This window comes from Copadichromis virginalis, linkage group LG7, assembly GCF_057382275.1.
Source record: "Copadichromis virginalis isolate Kocher_CV1m ecotype Utaka linkage group LG7, C_Virginalis_male_GT1.1, whole genome shotgun sequence".
NCBI lineage: Eukaryota > Metazoa > Chordata > Actinopteri > Cichliformes > Cichlidae > Copadichromis > Copadichromis virginalis.
This window is the reverse complement of record NC_140624.1, coordinates 27,358,942-27,379,127: the sequence shown is the minus strand read 5'-3', so window position 1 is coordinate 27,379,127 and position 20,186 is coordinate 27,358,942. Positions and strand designations below refer to the sequence as shown.

Below are 20,186 nucleotides of genomic sequence, written 5' to 3'. Positions count from 1 at the left end.
TATTAATAGCAACTAATGATTAAGTGAGTGATGTATAAACACAAAGGTGAATGAAAAAATGTGACTGAAGGAGGAACAGCCCCCAGCAGCCTAGGCCTATTGCAGTGTAACTAAGGCCGGGTTCAGGGTCACCTGATCCATCCCCAGCTATATGCTTTATCAACAAGGAAAGTTTAAGCCTAATGTTAAAATAGAGGTAACCTGTCACTGAATCAAAGCTACGAGCTGGTTCCACCGAAGAGGGGCCTGAAAGCTGAAGGCATTACCTTCTATACGGCTTTAAAATATCTTAGGAACAACAAGTAAGCCTGCAGTCTGAGAGCAAAGTGCTCTACTGGGGAGATATGGTACTATGTCTCTGAGATAAGATTGGTCCTGGTTATTCAGACCTTGTATGTAAGGAGTAGGATTTTCAATTTGAATCTGGAGCCAATGAAGAGACGCCAATATATAACGTTAATGTTGGAGCTAGACAGAAAAATATTACCACTCCTTCCTATCTGTAACATAAATACAGTTTTAACTTAGCAGAGTAACACTTATTTGTGTCAAAAATCTGTTACAGGAAGCTGCACAACATCTGCCAGTAAATAGAAATAAGCAGTGGCAGTCTACCACCTCTAATCAGCAATGAAAATATCACACCAAGTTATCAGAAGCACAGAAAATATACCACAGAAAATAAAGCTTTGTGTAGCATATTAAAGGGCAACCAAGTTTGTTTTGTGATGTGCCTTCCTCCCCCCCAAATTTGGGACAACTATCTGATTACCATATTTCCCGGACTACAAAGCGCACCTGAATATTAGCCGCACAAGCTAAAATCAGGGGAAAATCCTGTTTTGTACATACATTAGCCGCACCTGACTAAAAGCCGCAGGTGTTTCAATGTTGACTTATCTTATGTAAGAGAATATGCACAAAGGGAATTGTCAGGAAAGAGATGGCTGTTTGAAGACACACCCCTTTTATTAATATTTTGAAAAACAAGTTATGGGTACATATCACATGCCCTTCCGCCAGGCAACGTAGTGCCGTACAACAGCGGAACAAACAAAACAAATCGTCTTACGATATCACAAAAATCATGGACAATCCATAAAAAAGCCGCACCTGACTAAAAGCCGCAGGGTTCAAAGCTTGTGCAAAAAGTAGCGGCTTATAGCCCAACAATTACGGTAACTATGAGATAATTCTCTTGCTCTAATTCTAAAAGTGTTCTATTATATATACAAATAAATACACCGTATGGAACTTGTTCACTTTTAGAGTGGCCAATTGGCTTTGCTCATAATGTGTAAAAGTTATTGAGCCAGTGCTCCAGTTGTAAATAAAACAGGTAAATTAACTTCATCTAAGTAAGCTACATGTTCCACTTTTTACAGACATAACAAGGCAGCCTTTGTAAATACAGTTTGAGGGAATTCCCCCAACTACATGCAGTGAATGTGGAAGTATATTGCACCGATACTGAGAGAAGAACTACGTACCTGCCTGATATCACAGATGTTCTTAGGCAGGTAAAACAATCCAATTGAGAACCTTTGGAGATGGATGGCGAGGGAAGTTTATAAAAATGGACAACAGTTCTGGACAGTAGATGCCCTTCTTGCAGCTGTCTTCACCACTTGGAGAAATGTTCCCACTCACCTCATAGAAACACTTGCATCAAGCACACCGCAACAAATATTTAAAATGATCAACAATAACGGTGGAGCTACTCATTTCTGAGTTCATTTTTGGAACTTTGATTTCTGTTTTGTGGGGGTTTACGGGGTTGTTGTTTTTTTGGAGGTGTGGTCCTAAGCATTTGATCAGCTGTAAAACAGCCTGTTTCAGTTTAAGCGTTGTTTTCAATAAATTGCATGCCACAAAAATGTTTTGTTAAATGAGTTAAATTGAGTTAAATGCAGAGCAGATTTAACTATTTGGTTTCAGGCTTGATGAATTGCAGGGATGTAGATTGAAGCTTAATTTATGTTACTATGATTGCTGTACTTTACAATACTTCATTAAATTGAGTTTCTTATTCTTTAAAAGTTAAATGTGAGGTCAATTTTAAAATACAGGTGCTGGTCATATAATTAGAATATCATCAAAAAGTTGATGTATTTCACTAATTCTATTTACAAAGTGAAACTTGTATAATGTATACAATTATTCCACACAGACTGATATATTACAAGTGTTTATTTCTTTTAATTTTGATGATTATAACTGACAACTAATGAAATTCAGTATTTTAGAAAAGTAGAACATTGTGAAAAGGTTCAATATTGAAAACACCTGGTGCCACACTCTAATCAGCTAATTAACTCAAAACACCTGCAAAAGCCTTTAAAGAAAATCCCACAATCATGGGGAGCACTGCTGACTTGACAGTTGATGACCACTGGGCACAAGGAGGGCAAGACACAAAAGGGTATTGCAAAAGAAGCTGGCTGTTCACATAGCTCTGTGTCCAAGTAAATTAGTAGAGAGGCGAGGGGAAGGAAAAGATGTGGTCGAAGAGAGGAAAGGCACAGAATCCACGTTGCTTGAGGTCCAGTGTAAAGTTTCCACAGTCAGTGATGGTTTGGGGTGTCATCTGCTGGTGTTGCTCCACTGTGTTTTCTGAGGTCCAAGATCAACACAGCCGTATACCAGGAAGTTTTAGAGCACTTCATGCTGCTGACCAGCTTTATGGAGATGCACACAGTGCCAAAGCTACCAGTAGCTGGTTTAAGGACCATGATAGATGGTTGCTCTCATGGTGTCATGAGAACAACCTGGGCTCTCATGACACCTGAGCAGTGCCACAGACTGATCAAATCCATGCCATGCTGCACTGGTGCAGTAATTCAGGCAAAAGGAGCCCGACTAAGTATTGAGTGCTGTACATGTTCATACTTTTCATGTTCATACTTTACAGATGGCCAAGATTTCTAAAAATCCTTTCTTTGTATTGGTCTTAAGTAATATTCTACATTTCTTAGATTATACACCCCTACTAGAGCACTAAGATCATCTTCCCAGTCACTCTTGGTACTCCCGAGATCCCGGCTGAAGACTAGAGGTGACCGCGCGTTTGCCTTGGCTGCACCTAATTTATGGAATAACCTCCCCATCGCTATACGCAAGTCTGATTCCATCCATTCCTTCAAATCGCGGTTAAAAACCCACTTATTTAGCCTCGCCTTTTCTACCAGTTAACGCCTGCTTGTCAGTTAGCTTAATGCTTATTCTTATCTTTGGCTTATTCTTAATTACTTTTAATCATTTTTAATTTTGACTGTTTTATCCTTTACACTTAGTTTCCTTATGCAATTCTTTTGCTTTTGTGTTTTAATGCCATTCAACCTGCTAGCATGTTTTGGTACCTTGCCATAGCCCTCATCCTTCCCTGTTACTTCATCCTACTCGCTTGCATGTTAAGCACTTTGGTACACCACTGTTTTTTAAATGTGCTATATAAATAAAGTTTGTTGTTGTTTTCTGAGATACTGAATTTGGGGTTTTCATTAGTTGTCAGTTTTAATCATCCAAAATTAAAAGCAATAAACACTTAAAATATATCAGTCTGTGTGGAATGAATGTATACATTATACAAGTTTCACTTTTGATATTCTAATTCTATGACCAGCACCTGTATAGGCAAAGACCTGTTCAATGTTTCACAGTGAGTGCTCTTTTTATATAGTAGGGTAACCAATATCCAAAATTAACCTTTCATTGATCATCTTCTCCTAAAATAGTTACATTATTCAGGTGTGTAAACTATTGTTTGTTGAACTCTATTGAGTCTAATAATAATAATTCTAATAAAATAATCATTTAAAAAAAATCAGTATATCAAAATAAAACAATTTGTAAAACAAAAACTAATGAAAAAAAATCTTACATATTTACTGTGTTAGCTCTTATTAATAATTTTTAAAATTAGATGAAAATTAACAACCTAATTTTCATCTTGTTGTAGGATGGGTTAAAATGACCCCTCTGGTAGTTTTATGGTGTTTGAAATTCTAACAAACAAACAACTGTAATATTTGATGACAAATTTGTAATTAGATTGAACTGTTCACAGACTTCCATGCTATTGTATACTTTGGGAGACACTGGCTGAGGGCTGTTCATCAGTGCCCTTTGAATAAAAAACAAAACAAAAACAAAATAGAAAGAAATCAGCCAAGTGCCAATTAGTGAGCCCCTAATCCTAATGTAATAAACTGAAGTGTAAGAGTGCACAGTACAGAGTCTGCAAAAACCCATGAGGGCATTTGTCAAACTGGAATTTCTCCAAGCAACCAATAGCCAAGTGAGTTCTCCCTGTACCAACGTCCTGTCAGTCAGACAGTAAAAAGTAACAGGATCTACAAAGCTCTGTATGCTACCTACAGACTATCACCACACTGCAAGGCCAAGCATCAGCCTGCCTCTGCTGATCCTTGCCCCATAAATGGCCCTCTTACCTCTGGCCATATTATACACACAATACATTATTTTCTTTTACTTTGAAGTTACGTGGTGTTAAACAATTCTGGTTACAAAGTAACAGGTGACAGTAGTCACTTGCTTGACATCTGCAAACTGTGAGCTATTCATAGGCCTAACTTGGTAAAGTTATCTTGGCATCCTAAAAAAAACTGCAGGTCTCTGTGACAGGTCGATCCCCAGATATTTGAGGAACTCACATAAGTGCAGTTGAAAATTACTCCGTCTATCTAGAGCTGCAACAATAAGATCATTAAATAATGCTCTGAGAAGTCTGATCTGCCCGTGTTCTAAGAATGAAATAACGTATTACTGTTTCCTCCATCCGCTTCATGTCATTGACAAGTACAACTGGTCTCAAGAAAAATCGCCTCACGAACGGTTAAAAACGTATATACCAACACAACAATGACAGTTATAAATACATCTACTGACCCAAAAACAAACACTGGGTTAGTATGCGGTGCAGTTATCGATCTTATGCTTTAAGTTGGCATACAGAATTACTGGTATAAGATCCACGACGCCTCCCCAAAGTCATTACATGTAACTATACGTAAAGAGCTGAACTGTCTGTGACTGCGTACCTATTTACATGAAGTTCTGTGGGTCATTCCACACACGTAACTACCAGCAGGTATCTGCACTCTCCCCTTTTCAGTGGGCTGTATCTATTTGACCTAAAAAGGGGTTTTCACTTCTATTTTAAAGGATCTCTTCTTCGTAAGTTACTTTTTTACTGAATTCCAGCTCGAGAGGATATGAAATGCGTCCGGTCACAAAAACACAGTAAAAGAAAAAGAAACACGCCACAGAGTTTGGCCGCTGTTCTGCGTGAACATCTTGACAGGATATAAGCCTCGTGGTATTCGTGCGTGGACTCACCTCTGCAAACTGGCTTCACCTCTTGCTGCTGCTCTGAGTAATAAACACAGCCGCGGTCTTTAGGCGACTCAATAAAATGTGCCGCTTCTTGTTATCAGCAGCTGTGTGTGCGCATCGCTTGGGTTTCCGTTCTAAAAAAACAAACACTTCCTCCGCTTAAGAACTCATACTGAGAAACGGAGCTCACACAGGTTCTCTGATAACTGGAAGTGAGAACAACTGCCTCTTCCCGCTGCCTCCATTCAACAGGCTGCAGTACCGGCTGCAACCGACGCTGCCACGCGTGACCTTCAAAATAAAAGTCGAATTTGTTAGAAATCAAGTTTTGTGGTGGAATGGATTCACAGTACAACCTCACAACACTTGCACCTGAAGTTTATTCGCAGAAAACACGTTGCACAAAGCAGAGATATGCAAAGGTATATAGTTAAACCTCTATATAATTCTATATATAATATAGTGTTGGATTATTAATTGCCTTTTTCAGAAGACCTTTACGCCTGATTCTGTGATTTACATGAAATTATTAGGCTAATTAGAAAGCAATATAAGAATAAAAGTGGTCACTATTACTTTTTTTTTTTAATTCTTAGAACACATAACCATTTCAAAAGCAACCACAGTTCATGATTCAGTAGCTTAAAAAACATGTTTAACAGCAATAACTTGGAGTAATAATTTTCTGTATGACTTTATCAGTCTCTCATGTTATTGTGGAGGACTTTTGGCACACTCTTCTTTACAGTGTTGCTTCAGTTAATTGAGATTTGCAGGCTTTTGTTTATACACAGCCCTACAGTATTTTAATTATGTTGAGGTCAGAAGGCTATAGTACAAAGCAGCATTCTGTCTCATCCAGCTAAGTTCAGGGTTAAACCCTGGGCTTTCTGTAGTATGCCAGTGGTAACTTCTTACCAGGATGTATAGGTATGGTAACTTATGTGGCGACCTTAACTTTGTCTGAAGCAGTTTAGATACGATCCAGATAAGGATCAACAGGTACGAAATCACTGCCTACTGAAACCTACACCGTCCTTGATGACCTCATATCAAACTTGTACACAGACGATGTTTGAATTTTGTTCTCAGAATTAATCTTTACTCTGAACCCCTTTAATAGCACCAAGTCTTCTACTGAGAGAATAAAAACTAGAACATCAAGAGCAGACGAGTTTCCGAGTTTCAGTTTTAAATTGTCTGAAATTTCTTTACAGCATGTTTTAAGTATGATTGTTAATTTTTGACTTTGTATATTCACATTTAAGCATAGCCCCAGTGTGTGCTGGCCCTGGTAGAGGCTGGAGACCTGTCTACGGTTTGTGCTGGTATGCTGTATTTGGCTGCACCACACTGGCAACCTGGCGTCCAGGGTGTTACCTGCCTCTCAACCTATGGTAGCTCTTCATAAAGATAGGACTCGCAACCCAGTCTGCCAAACCAGAGGCACCGTCCCAGATCTTCTACAGAAGGCGTATTAGCAGGATTGAGGGGATCCCTCCATGGTCGATTATATCCTCAGTAGAAGTCTGCAGCACCCCACTTCCACTGTACACAGTATGAGCAGAGTTCTCCTACTGAGTTTCCTGAGGGTTTGCCAGAATTACATCAAGACCAACTGAAAGTCAAGTCCAGTGGCCTCGCAGATTTAATCCCACACCTGAGTTTTTGCTTCAGCTACTTCCACAGCTCAGGAACTCAGTATTCCTGCTGTGGCAAGGATTGCCAAAAAAAGGTTGTATGATGGGTCAGGATAATGTTTTCTAATAATAGCAACAGGAAGGTATTATTTTCAGTGTTTTGTGCCTGTTTTTGTTTTGTTTTGTTTTGAGCAGTACAGTGTGATTTTTTTTGTTGTTGGACATATTACTAAATATAAGCATTAAAGACTGTTTGTTTAGGATCTTGACTGCCTTTCTGCTGATTGCTATGTAGTTAGCAGGACTAAGATGCTATACAGCGGCATCAGCAAAAGTAGTATTGGATAAATATTAATAACCATTCAGAGAAACCGTAGAGTATCTATGGGCAGACTTGAGACTTAATTACTACTATAGTGATGATGTCAGAAATCCTGCTTGGACTGAGACCTTACTGTTCTCACATTCCCATCCTTGGGAGCCAACATGGGACTGAAGGCCACATGACAAAAATACTATGATGACCAGATTTCTCACATCAGAACTGGCTTACTTGTTTTTCAGCTGTTTGTACAGTAACTTACTGTGTCCATGGCTGCAGCACACAGAAGGTACTGGGTCAGGTTTAGGCCACACTGCACATCACTTTAGCCAAAGAGGAGGTCAGAGAAGTTGGTGAAACGCTGGATGTGGGGTATGAATATCTTAAAGAGACAAACATCCCCATCTGCTGGATAACCACAAGAAGTACAAATAAATATCTGTCCTTGACCAACTAGAATCAAAGACTTATTTAAAATATTCTTCACTCATTAAATGCCTAAAAATATATTTTTTACACCTCAAGTGTACTAAATTGTAAATTAACTGCACTGTATATCATTTTTACACTTCCATTAAACACTTAAAGAGCCCTAAATACACCACTATGTGCACACACAACGTGACTATAGGGTTTTTGTGTGTGGTTTTTTTTTCTTCTTTTATTTTTCTGCCAACTGGCAGAATGTTGTACTGTTGCATTTTGGGATTATTTTGCACACGCAAATTGTGTGAGAAAAAATAAATCAATTTGGAAGAAAACATTCCCTGTTCTCTGGACTAAAGAAGAAAAAGACCACCCAGCTTGTTAGTAGTGCTCACTTACTGCATCTCTGAGCTTTACTGTTTGTCAAACCTTTAGACATGGCAGCTTGCTCATTTGAAAAGGTACCATCAATTCTGAAAGGTATATACAAGCTTTAGAGCAACATACATTCTCTTACAGATCAGGGCCCGTATCCCTAAAGAATCTTTGTGCAAAAAGTGGCTCCTAGCGGCCAAATTCTAAGAAAATTCTCAGAGTCATGACGTTTTCTTAGAATTTCCCCTAAAAGTGACACGACAATCCCAGTTAATATAAAAGCTATTCCTCAAGATTCCTAGCGCTTAAAAGGGCTCCTAAGGCAAGATCTGCTAAGAGCAGGGAAGAGGACTTTTAGTGGCTTAGGAGTTCCCCTAAGCAGCTGCACAAAATGGCCAACAGAAGAGGCAGGAGAGATGTCCTGCAAACACTGGATGACAGGGAATTATTGAGATGCTACAGATTGGATCGTGCAGGAATCATGTTTGTGGTGGATCTCCTTAGAGATGCAATTACTTCACCAACTCGACGCCACAACGCTATTACACCGGAGACGAAAGTAATCACAACCCCGAGGTATTTGGCAACCGGGAAAATGCAACAATGCAGCAGTGATGACTTGGGTCTGCAATCACAGACATTGCTAAAAGCTGAGCCATGTTACCCTCGTTAAGACCACACTGGACTTGTAACGTTATGATTTCTACTTCATTAAGGACAGCCTCTTGAGATAGGCCATCTTGTTTTCAACGGGGTCCATATGGGAGTGAAAGTACAAAATATGCCAGCTAGGATATTTATATGAGCAAATAAGACACGAATCATTATTTGAACAGGGTGTAATGACTTTAAGTTTTCACATATTTTAGATTCTAATGTTAGGCTATAACCCCTACAGCTTACTATTCATTTTCCAGATATTTTCTTGAATGTGAAATATTATTTACAATTACAGTCAGCATAAGATTAGAGTATATAATATGTTTATTGATTTGAGGGTACATCCTTTGCTCATTATCACCAAACTGCACCAAAATTTCCATCAAACTTGTAGGATCAACCAATCACGGCTTTTGAAATGATGACTCATACCTAGCAACGGGGTCAACCACACCTCCTCACTAAGATAGGATTTTCCATCCATTCCTTGCTCAGAGTTCACTGAAAATGTTCTGGAATCACTTCTAAGCTAAAACTCCTGGCAAGGAATTTTTAGGTTAAGTTAGGAGCTCTCTGAGAGGATTCTCAGAATCTTTAGGGATACGGGCCCAGCTCTGTTTCACTGAAGACGTTATTTTAGCAAGATAATCCTAAACTGTACACTGCATCTATTATAACAGCATTGCTTCATACTCTTGGTGATGAAGACTTGCCCCAACCTATTTTTAAGATGTGTGGACAATATCTTTATAAATATATTTCTCAGTTTTAACATTTCACATCTTTGGGTTTAATAGATTTATAAATTGTTGCATTCTGTTTTTACTTACATTATACTCAGTCTCTCAGCCTTTTGCAGCAGTTTGACCAGGACGGACATCACATTAGCAGTTCACATCCTAGACGTTTCTTGCTCAGGCAAATGTGAGTTATGGCTAAATTGTCCTTTTTCTTCTGAGCTTTAAACCAAATGAAATCTCCCAGAAGTTTCTGAGTCTCACCCATGATAAAAACTCCAAATATTAAGCAATGGTGCTTTAATTATTATTATTATTATTGGTCCTGTGGTTTAGGACACATTGGACCATTCTTTTGAAAAGGAAAGGAAATGATAATAATTTGCTAATAACATCTGAGTCTATTTGTTACAGAAAAGCGTAGATTCAAAAGGTCTGATTATAGTAAAATGGTTCAACCACAAATGTGTCAACCTACTGAAGACATCAAATATATAAAAGCAAAGCGCTTTACATTGTAGCCACAGCTGCCCTGGGGCGCACTGACAGAGGCGAGGCTGCCGGACACTGGCGCCACCGGGCCCTCTGACCACCACCAGTAGGCAAACATGGGGTTAGTATCTGACCTGCTCTGCCACCTGAGCTACAGCCACCCCTTCTTAATGGGGTTGGGACCATCAATTGTGTTGTGTAAAAGTCAGGATGGTGCACAGCTGACAGCCCTATTTGACAACTGTTAGAATTCATATTATGGCAAGAACCAAACAGCTAAGTAAAGAGAAATGACAGTCCATCATTACTTTAACCTTCTAGGACCTGGCGTCCACATATGTGGACATCACATTTTGGGATGTCTAAACCAAAATACTAAATTTTGCTCTACAAGGGCCTGATATCCACTTACGAGGACATTATACTGCCACTGTTCTATCAAAATTTAAAATGAATGCCCTCATTTGTGGATCTCATTTTTCTCAGGAACAAAATTCCGGTAAGAAAAATTGTTAAACTTTGAATGGGTCCCCAAGTGCAGTCGCAAAAACCATCAAGTGCTACGAAGAAACTGGCTCACATGTGTACCGCCCCAGTCACCTCTGCTGCTGAGGATGAAGCAGCAGAGGTGACTGGGGTCAGTCACCTTCAGAAATCATTACAGCACCTCAGATTAGAGCCCAGATAAATGCCACACAGAGTTCCAGTAGCAGACACATCTCTACATCAATTGTTCAGAGGAGACTGTGTTAATCAGGCCTTTATGGTCAAATAGCTGCTAAGAAACTGCTACTAGTAGATAAAATAAAAATTGAAATGCAATATTTTCCTTTGATGGAATGAAAACCAGAAATGTTCTGTGGCATACTGCTGGAAAAACCATCCAATGCCCTGGATAGTTTTTATTATTAGTTTAACTATAATTTGGCACTTAGTTTTTTTCCCCCAACCGTATCATCTGCTGTAATTGCGTTTGCATGAAATTTCATTCAAAAACCATTGACTTTTTTTGTTTTTAAGCTTGTGGATGTTTGCGTCTCTCTAATGTTTGTGTGTTAGCCCTAGCAACCCATCATGGGTTTGCCAGAGTTTTCAGTGTCATTGCTCTTTAGCCAAATCGTCATCATGAGACCTTATGGACATTTAACCTGTTCCAGTAGAAGTCATGTTAAATTTTTGATTAAAAGTTGGCTGGTTTTGCTTTTATAGTCTTCCTATTTAAAGCCTATGCTTCAAGTTGTTTTAGTCTCTGCTCTCCATTAGAACCGCAAATCTACTTTTGCAATAGGTAGCGCTGACCTGCAGCCACAGCAAACGGGATAATGTGCGTTTCAATGGAACCAAAGCACGTTTTACCAGAAAATTTCACCCCCCAAAGAAAATCTGGTACCTTTCTACATTTCTGTAGAAGAACAGACAGGTTTATTTGAATGAAAAAATAAAAATCCCTGGGACTTTGCTCATCCTTTGGCTTCAGAGCTAGTCGTGCATTCAACATCACATTATAACATTAGTGGAGTTAGCCATCTATGTTGGTATACCAGAGATACAAAATCAACACCAATTTTGCACCAAGTCATGAGATCATTTTACAGTAGATATAGTATATTTTATTAGCCAAATACAATGGGGGGGATTTTAGGCCTTGACTCAAGAAAATCAGTGTTCACATGGAATTAAAGCTGAACAATAACTTCATTAGTCATGTCTTAAAGCAAATAACTAAAGATCATATTGTAAACTACTGGTATTTACCACTTAGGTGGCCATCAAAGGATTGCCCTGTAATAAACTCGTATTACATCTTATTCAGAATTATTATTTGTATGAGTTTATCAGACTGTCAGAGATACATGTGGATACCTTACGTTTAAAACCTGAATGTCGAAGTCATTTCTCATATTACTCTACTTAAAATACACTCACATTTAGACAACCTCTCTAAATTCACCTACTGAATTCAACAAGAGAGACCCATGACATCAAATTACTGTATAATGCAGTAAAAATACCTTAATAAATAACATGTAATGTGAAGGAAATATTGTAATTTGAAATAGAAACAGTCTGAAAAAAAGCCATGAAAACTAATTTCCACACATATTTAAAAGGATGTTTCATTTATATAAACAGACTGATTTACAGAGGTGCCTCGATGTGTTTTTCTTAAAATTTGGATACATTTGAGCTTCATAGCCGTTTAAAAGAAATAATTAGTGTTAGCCCCTAAAGCTCAAATTCTTTACTTTGCCAGGAGGTGCGAGTTCAAAAAGGCCCTGTAGGCCTTTGTGGATCCATCTTGAATTTACTCAGTGCTTACAAGCCCAGGTCTTAAAGGGAAATATTCACCCCGGTTGAACACCTACCTGCCTGCATTCATCAACACACTGTTTGTAACACATTACTTTTTCAGCCTTTTCACCTGCATTAGCATAATTCCAGTTCTGCAAATAACGCCATCTGCTGAGAATCTCGCTATGGTTGTTGCCACAGTTCATACTGACTTCACATGAACAGCTGTGACAGACTGTTGAGTCCAGTTACTTATAAATGCTCCATGACGTGCATATTTTTATGCGTATTATACGATCATCAAATTCATCTGTTTCTGTTTCTTCATCCAGCAGCGTTACTGCTAGAGCTCAGATGTTAATGTCTCGTACATCTGTGGGCGTCGCTGAGTGGTCCTCTCCCATTTTCTTAGTTTCCATGGCAAATGAGTGCTGCTGCTGCGCCTGTCTGAGGCTGGTTTCCAGCAAAGACTCGATCTGTTCCTGACATGCTCTCAAACAATCCTGAAAAGTGAGAGTTCAGAGTAATTTATATACAATTTATACAGTAATACATAATTTAAAAAGAAGGTCTCAGCTTAGGCTTACAGTCACAATAAACAGTGGTCAAAGACTGAGAACCTACATAGAAACACAGACTACCATGACCTGGATGATTGCTAAGGAGCCTGGAAAGAAAGTGATTGGAGTCCTCCCACTTTCTTTCCAGGGTCCTTAGTTTGGAGATTCAAATCTATATGCAACAGCTGACGACGTGTAGAAGAGTGTGTGTCATCCATGTGCGATACTGTTTACTGTGTGTAAATGAGAGCAGTGTCTGAAACTGAGAAAAATATACCAGGGCTGCTGTCTCATATCCTGCAGTTAGAAAACTTTGCTGTGAGGGCGTCTTTGAACAAATGTTATGTGCAGGGTTGCGCTGCAAGTGACGGTGCAGCTGCTGTGATGGCCGATGGAGAAGCAGCCACATTTCCCAGTAAAGAGAACCCAACCTGATCGTTATTTACTGCATCACTCACATCAAACACTTGTGGTCCAAGATGCCATTTAAAAAAACAGAAGAAGAAAAGAAAAGAAAAAACAAACCCTTCCAATATTAATTGCCTTGAGGCAGCTATTGTTGTGAATTGGTGCTATATAAATAAAACTAAATCAACTAACACAAAACTTGACTGTTGATATCAGTAAATGGAACGCGATGACTCCCTGTATGGACTCATCTCATGACCATTTCTATTGTTGTGTTTGAAGAGGGATTCATTAGACTGGAAATACTGGATAAGTTAACAAACCTGAACGTATTATAAACAGTCCAACACAGTCCCATTAATAGCTGCGTTTTGACAAACATAATAGCATCGGTTGGGTTCCTCAGGATCCTTCTCCCTCTCTTCGACACCCTGTTAAATTCAATTCTGCTCTTTTTTCCAGTAAATCAACAGTATTAGTGCGGAGCAGGACTAATTACACACTCGTTCTGCTAACATCTTTCCTCTAATGTGACTAAGTGAATGTAATGTGTACCAGTCATGCTGTGAACAGATGTACCCACCGGGTCACTTTTGATGGTCTGAGCCAGCTGTTCTGTCAGTTTTTGAGACATCATGGTGTTACCCACCATTCTCATCTGTAAGCCCTCTACCGCTGCCACCATGCTGCCTGCTGCCACCATGGATGGGGGGCTGGCTATGAATTTGACATCTGGAGAGAATCAAAGGAACTTAATGTAAATTTGTTAGTTTTTAAATGGGGATTAATAACAAACAAAACAAAACATTCAAAACCACAAAAAATACAGATGCTTGAGGTGAATTTCTGTTCTGTGTTAAACAGGAGCATGCATTGATGGCAATGTGTTTCATATATGAAGATGCTTTAATAAAAGCAAGAAATTAAGAAGTTATAGGGGCTTTAAAGGTTTAGGAAAACCCAAAGATTGCGTACAGGACTAGTTAAAGCAGACAAGCCATAATCACAGCAGATCAGCTGACCCCAATCCCATCAATCATCATTTAACAGCTCAGCTGATGCCTTTCTACACATTGTTTTCTTCTTTCTTTCGACACAAAGTCCACACAAACGAGCTGCTTTGGCCTGCCCACATTACAGACATGGAAGCAGCTCCTCCTTTTATGCCCTCTCTCAAACAATGCCATAACTGTTTTTAACCATCCAGCCTCACTCAAAATAACTAAGGCCCAAGCCAGGGTTAAAAACCATGAAACCTTCTGTGAGGTGACAGTGCGAACCACGACACAACAGTTTCACCAGGGAAGGTTGAGTCAGACAGCAGGGTTGAGCTGGTCTGGCATCTACCAGCTCTACGGATGGAGACTGCAACCTGATTTGTGCTCCAAAGCACTGCACATTATAGTAGTCAGACAGCAGTGGATCCATTGTCTATTTATGCATCAAATATGAGCAATTAGGAATAAGTGAATTTGTTGGCATGTACTAACCCAGTGAGTCAGTCTTATTACCACACTCTGCTCAAGAGAAATTTCAACCACAATATATAAAGACAGCGATGCATGTGATGTAGCCTCATGCATACCTGTGGCACACAGTGCAACAAAGGTCTGAGCGTGCTTCCTCAGTATCGACTTGTTCTCTTTGTTGACAGGCAGCTGAGACAGGAAGTGGTCGATGAAATCAAGAGGGGTGGGTGAAGCCAGGTCCCACTTCAGCTTATTCAAAACCAGCAGCTCCATCTGCTGTGAGTGGGTGAAAACAAAGATGGACAGAAGGCCAGGTTCAAAGTGGGATTTGACACAGACAGACGGAGGGATTAACAGATATCTTATGGTCACTTTTGGGAGATTTGGGGCTTAAAAGTAACACTGTAAGAAAAGGGGTATCTGAAATGATTAAGGAAATACTCTCGTGGGACAATGAGACACTACAATAACTGTGCTGATATTTAGAGATAAAAGACCTCATATGTTGGTGGAAAAATAGTGAAATTAATTAATTTATTTATTTAAATGCAAGGTGGAAAATGTTAGGAGGTTACTAGAACTATTACAAGTCATTCTCTGGGACTATACATTCTACAGCATCTGGGCATTAGCTACTGAGATATCTTGTTTTGAGACAGACATCCCTGCAGGATGGATGTTACATGAAAAAAAAAAAAAGTCCTCAGAATCTTAGCTTCAAAACAGAGAGAGCACTTTAATGAAATAGTTTACTTCAGAATGCCATACCAGCAACTGAGAAGGTGTGACTGAATTATCAGTGTAGATGCAGAGTTTCTCCGCAGTCAGTGGGATTGTCTCCTTTAGTTTAGATGCCAGGAACATGCAGGCAGCTCCCAACAGCTGCAGATGGTTCTTCTTCGTGGGTTCCACTGACAAGATGCGATCCATGTAGTTCATAGCTAAGGGGAAAACCTCCTCCTCACATTTCTGCTCCTCGCACACCTGTAGCAACAGTCAGTGAATACCACCATTAAATACTGTCTAGTCGTTTTTAAAATGTTGTATTAGTTTAAGTCTCGGAGAAAACTCCCTAGAAATGTTACCAGATTCAAAATTTGAAGAAACAGAGTTCAGGTATTGGAAATGTGAGATATAAATGTATCCAAGTGATAACCTTTGGGGAAATATAGTCAACTTACATGCATAATAATGGTCACTTGAGTCTGGCCCCAAAATGAACCCAGTCCCCATTTGGGCCTGTGTAAAAGTGCCCAACTTTACAGCATTAAAAACACATGTTTACAACCTGATACTCTAACAGATGTCCCGGCACAGGCAAGGGTAGCGGAAAGCCATTTGCTAGGAGTCACTGAACTGGACCTCTAAGTAGTGTTTGTGCTGTTTTAGGCTTTTGGGACACTTTAATGTAACTATCAAACTAATGATATAGTAATATTTTATAAAATACACATTTACGCTTCACTCCGTGGGAGTGAATTTCTAATATCTTATTAGCACTAACTAGCAGATATGCATGTAGGTCATCGTGGCAACTTGAAGGTGCATCTGCCTTGTTCAAATATGGCCCCTTTTGGCTTAAAAAAACAAAAACAAAAGGAGCGTGAAAGGGGGGGGGGGGGGGGGATGACTACAGGCTAAATGCTACCATTGAGGTTTTACATTGAATGGCTTTTATACACAGTACCTGTATCTCTATCAGCAAGTGTCACTATTTTAATTCTCAGTGTACAAAGCTTTAAGGAATTCAGAGTTACAAATGATTCTGATACAAACCAATAGAGCGTGTCAAGTAACTGTTTTAAGAATAGACAGAAAAAGTCTTTGACTGCACAGTGCAGTTTTTTCGAGTTGTAAAAAAAAATTACTGGATTATAGAAACTCGCAGTTACTTAGATTAATAGATTTAACACAAAATACCTTTAGACACTGCTACTTTAAATTCAACGAGTATATTTTCCTCTTGAAACATCTTTAAAACTTTTTCAGTGCAAACACAATGTGTTTTACAGCCAGCATTGTCAAAGTGTGTAATCAGGGCCCAAGCACTAAAGTGCGAAGGCTCTAATGTATCTGCGACATTTGTTCTTGTTATTCGGGCAAAATAATTGTTTATAATAATTGAAAATAGCAATTTTGACATTTCCAGGTGTTGTAATTTTGCAAATTCCTCCTAGGGATTTATTAGATCTACTTCATATTTTGGCCTTATTAAACTGTAGAGCTTTTGAGTCTTCATTGCAGGGGGCGTCCATGACACCATGGCTAATTTTGATCATGTGCCATGAAAATTTCATTTGTTGTCGTTGACACATACATTATCCAATCCATACCAAACTTCTCATGCGTGATAAGGCTCCGGCTTGAACACATTCTAACTGTCAATACGATGAAGGCTTTCATGTCTTATGGTCCTCGTGCTGGAACACTGCAAACTGGCTCCGCGGCGCCATCTACAATATGTCCAGGTCATATTTTTCAAAAACAATAATTTAGTAATATAAAGTAAGATATTTTATGTAAAGCCTGAAAGAGGCTGACAGGATTAATTAATTTTGTCATCATTTTAACACAATTTCACAATCATTTAACCAGAATTCTAAGTGAATTCTCATTATCAACATGCATCTGGATCCATTTTTCTACTAATTTTGTTAATGTCATAAAAATTCCATATAAAATAAAATTGCAAAGATATGTCTATAATATGTCTTTAAGTCTTAATATATAGACATAAGTCATAATATAGACATGTCTATAATTATACTTAATATTAATATATATGATATTTAACAAAATAAAATATTTAAAATTATTTAAAACTACCTTGTCCACACTAAATGTTTCTCATTACCATTTCACCTGCTCATAAAAAGCAAACTGATGAGCAGTACCACAATGCATCTCCTCAGACAGAAGATTCAAAACGGACACAAAGTCAGCTGCTCGCTCTTCTCTCGATTTGTGATATTCTTGTTAATCTTACTGAATCTTCTGCCTCTTACACTCCCTATTATCATTACACTCAATACTTCTTAAAATAGAACAACATTTTTTATAATTATAAATGCATTTTAAAGCTTTAGCATGAAGCAGAATTAAAGGTTGTGTACCATACTAGCATTTTAGGTCATTAGCCCAGAGCATTTCATTACAGTTACTCATAATTCTCATTATCATGCACTCAAAATGGACATAAAGGTATCGAGAAGCCTTGATGCAGTGATGAGAGCCTGATTCATTTTAAAAGCAGTTAACAGATTGTGTTTAAAACATTTCATAAGTACTAAGACTTTATTTCTATATTACAGTTCTCTATACTGCTCTATATTAACTGTAATTACAGAGTATTTTACATGTTTAAGAGGTAGGAATTGTTTTTGACCAAGGTCATAAGAAAAAACAAAACAAAACAAAAAAACTCCCCAACAAATTGATAATGTTGAATGTATGAAGACTGACAGACAATCATCTCACAGCCAATGCCTGCAGCGTCCTCTGGTCGCCATTTCTGCGTCTTGGCTGAAATTCGGGCAAAGTACCCCCCAAAACACAGAATGATCCTGTTTTAACAGTAATAATAGCAACATTTGAAAAATTTATAAAAAAAAAAGTTGACAAAAAAAAGACCCCGTACGATTTTAAAATTGGAAAATGTTATGACAGGAGAAAAATGTTACCCCACCACATCTTTTAGTGATATGCGTCTGTGATGACAAAAACAATGGCTGAACAACATGCACTGACAGGACAAGCTCAAGATTACAAAAACAAACAAAACAAAAAACCCGCATTTAACTCTGAGCATAAGCCAAGGAAATGCAACAAACGGTGGGTCGGTGTTAATGAACATTACCGGACAAATAGACTGAAGTTCTCCGCGAAGCCCCAACACAAAGGCAGCGCGTGGCCGCAGGACTGGCAACTCGCCACTAACATAGTTTTCAGCTTTCACGTCACGGAACTGTATGTAAAATCTATCGCACACACTCTGTGGGATAGAAAAATGACTATCAAGTGAAATGAGCTTGTTACCGCGTGGAAATCAGGTATCAATAATCGGTAATTGAAGCCACGTGACACGCAACAAAAACACAAACTTTAATGGAAAGTTGCAGAGCAGAGGAATTCTGAGTTCTGTGAATGCGGTTAACGTGTATCGGCTCAACTCACCTCTAACATCCAAGCAGCGACTATCCTCCTCATGTACGGAGATATCTCTCTCTGGACACATTTAAAGTAGTTAGGAGCGGGGAGGTACATGTCTTCTACCCGCAGCAGAGCGTGCAGGACCCGGTCAGTCAACAGGTTGGAGTCTCGGTAGGCTCTCGGTATAGGAGGCCCATCCCCCTCGCAGCACCACAGCTGAGGCTCCATGCCTTATTGCGTCCGTAGCACTGTGAGTCTGTACTTTTTAAGTCACTGATGTGATCGACTAAAGCTAACTACTTAGCTAGCAGCACAAAATTATTAGCCGCTACATACTTTGTTCACAAAACCGTCTAAATGCTCCAGTTTATTCATGTTTGTATGTTAATTTCAGTTTCCTGTTGGAATTAAATCTGTAAATAACTTAACCTTTTGATTTCCTCTACCAAGTTAGCTTATACCTTTTCGACGGTTTAAAAGTTACTTCCTTTTGTTGGACAAGACAGAACTACAGGACAAACCAGAACAGCAAGGCTTTCTCCACCGGCAGACTACATCCCTGTCCTGCTGCGCCCTTTTACTGGCACATTGTTCGGCGTCAAACAACGCGAGATAACGTACACTTCCGAGTATACACTTCACAATAAGACAGCAGTAACGGTCCTTTTCCTTACTATTGAAGATCACGTCAGTAGGCTGTTGGTTTACTCACGGAAATGCACTCTGACAAACATGACTGCTTTTGCGCTTAACTTAGGTAACTTTGCTCTCAACATAAACACGCGGAGAGAGAGAGGGAGAGGGAGAGAGTGTGTACTAACAATATGTCTAAAGATAGAAGCGGAATGGAAAAATGGAAAATTATTTTTTAATCATTTTAAAGAAAATTTACAAAATGTTAAGCAGCATTGTCCATCCATCTATCCAGCGATGCATCTATTCATCCATTCTTTTTAGCGTTTTTCCATTTCTGGGTCAAAATGTAAATCATATACTAGAGTAAAATGTAGAGTGTTAACATTCATGTGACTTTCTTACAGGACTGGACTGAGACAAAAACTTGGCCCACCATTACATACGATACGAACACACATATATTTATATATATACAAAGTGTCTGTGTGTGTGTGTGTGTGTGTGTGTGTGTGTGTGTGTGTGTGTGTGTGTGTGAATATAGTATATAGTAAAAAGGTAAATATAGTGTATAGTAGATGACCTGCTGTACCTCCTGAGCTACAGCCACCCCTTACAATTTATGGACATCTGTGGTTTGATTTCTTTGCATGTGTGGATTGGATTAA

The 20,186-nt window shown here is 38.9% G+C and overlaps 2 protein-coding genes across 3 annotated transcripts in view; both read right to left on the bottom strand.

Annotated features, from left to right (window-relative positions):
* Positions 1-5,574, bottom strand: part of LOC146705186 (proline-rich protein 5-like) — a 41,526-nt gene extending 35,952 nt beyond the window's left edge. For both annotated transcript variants that reach the window (XM_085462775.1, XM_085462776.1), the window contains exon 1: positions 5,359-5,574. The gene's annotated coding sequence lies outside the window, so the exon portion shown is untranslated. The remainder of the gene's footprint in view (positions 1-5,358) is intronic.
* A 5,834-nt stretch (positions 5,575-11,408) lies between these two features.
* On the bottom strand, positions 11,409-19,609 carry LOC146705185 (G1/S-specific cyclin-D1-like). Its single transcript, XM_085462774.1, has 5 exons — positions 18,910-19,609; positions 15,505-15,720; positions 14,853-15,012; positions 13,851-13,999; positions 11,409-12,802 (listed from the first exon to the last, which is right to left on the bottom strand). The coding sequence occupies exons 1-5, from the start codon at positions 19,111-19,113 to the stop codon at positions 12,650-12,652; spliced, it is 882 nt and encodes a 293-aa protein (XP_085318900.1). The 5' UTR covers positions 19,114-19,609; the 3' UTR covers positions 11,409-12,649.
* Positions 19,610-20,186: the final 577 nt, after the last annotated feature.

Coding starts and splice junctions, on each gene's coding strand:
- LOC146705185 (XM_085462774.1), bottom strand. CDS start 19,113: ATGGAGCCTCAGCTGTGGTGCTGCGAGGGGGATGGGCCTCCTATACCG. Junction 15,013..15,504: donor TCACACCTTCTCAGTTGCTG/GTATGGCATTCT, acceptor ACCCACTCACAG/CAGATGGAGCTGCTGGTTTT. Junction 14,000..14,852: donor TGTTGCACTGTGTGCCACAG/GTATGCATGAGG, acceptor GATTCTCTCCAG/ATGTCAAATTCATAGCCAGC.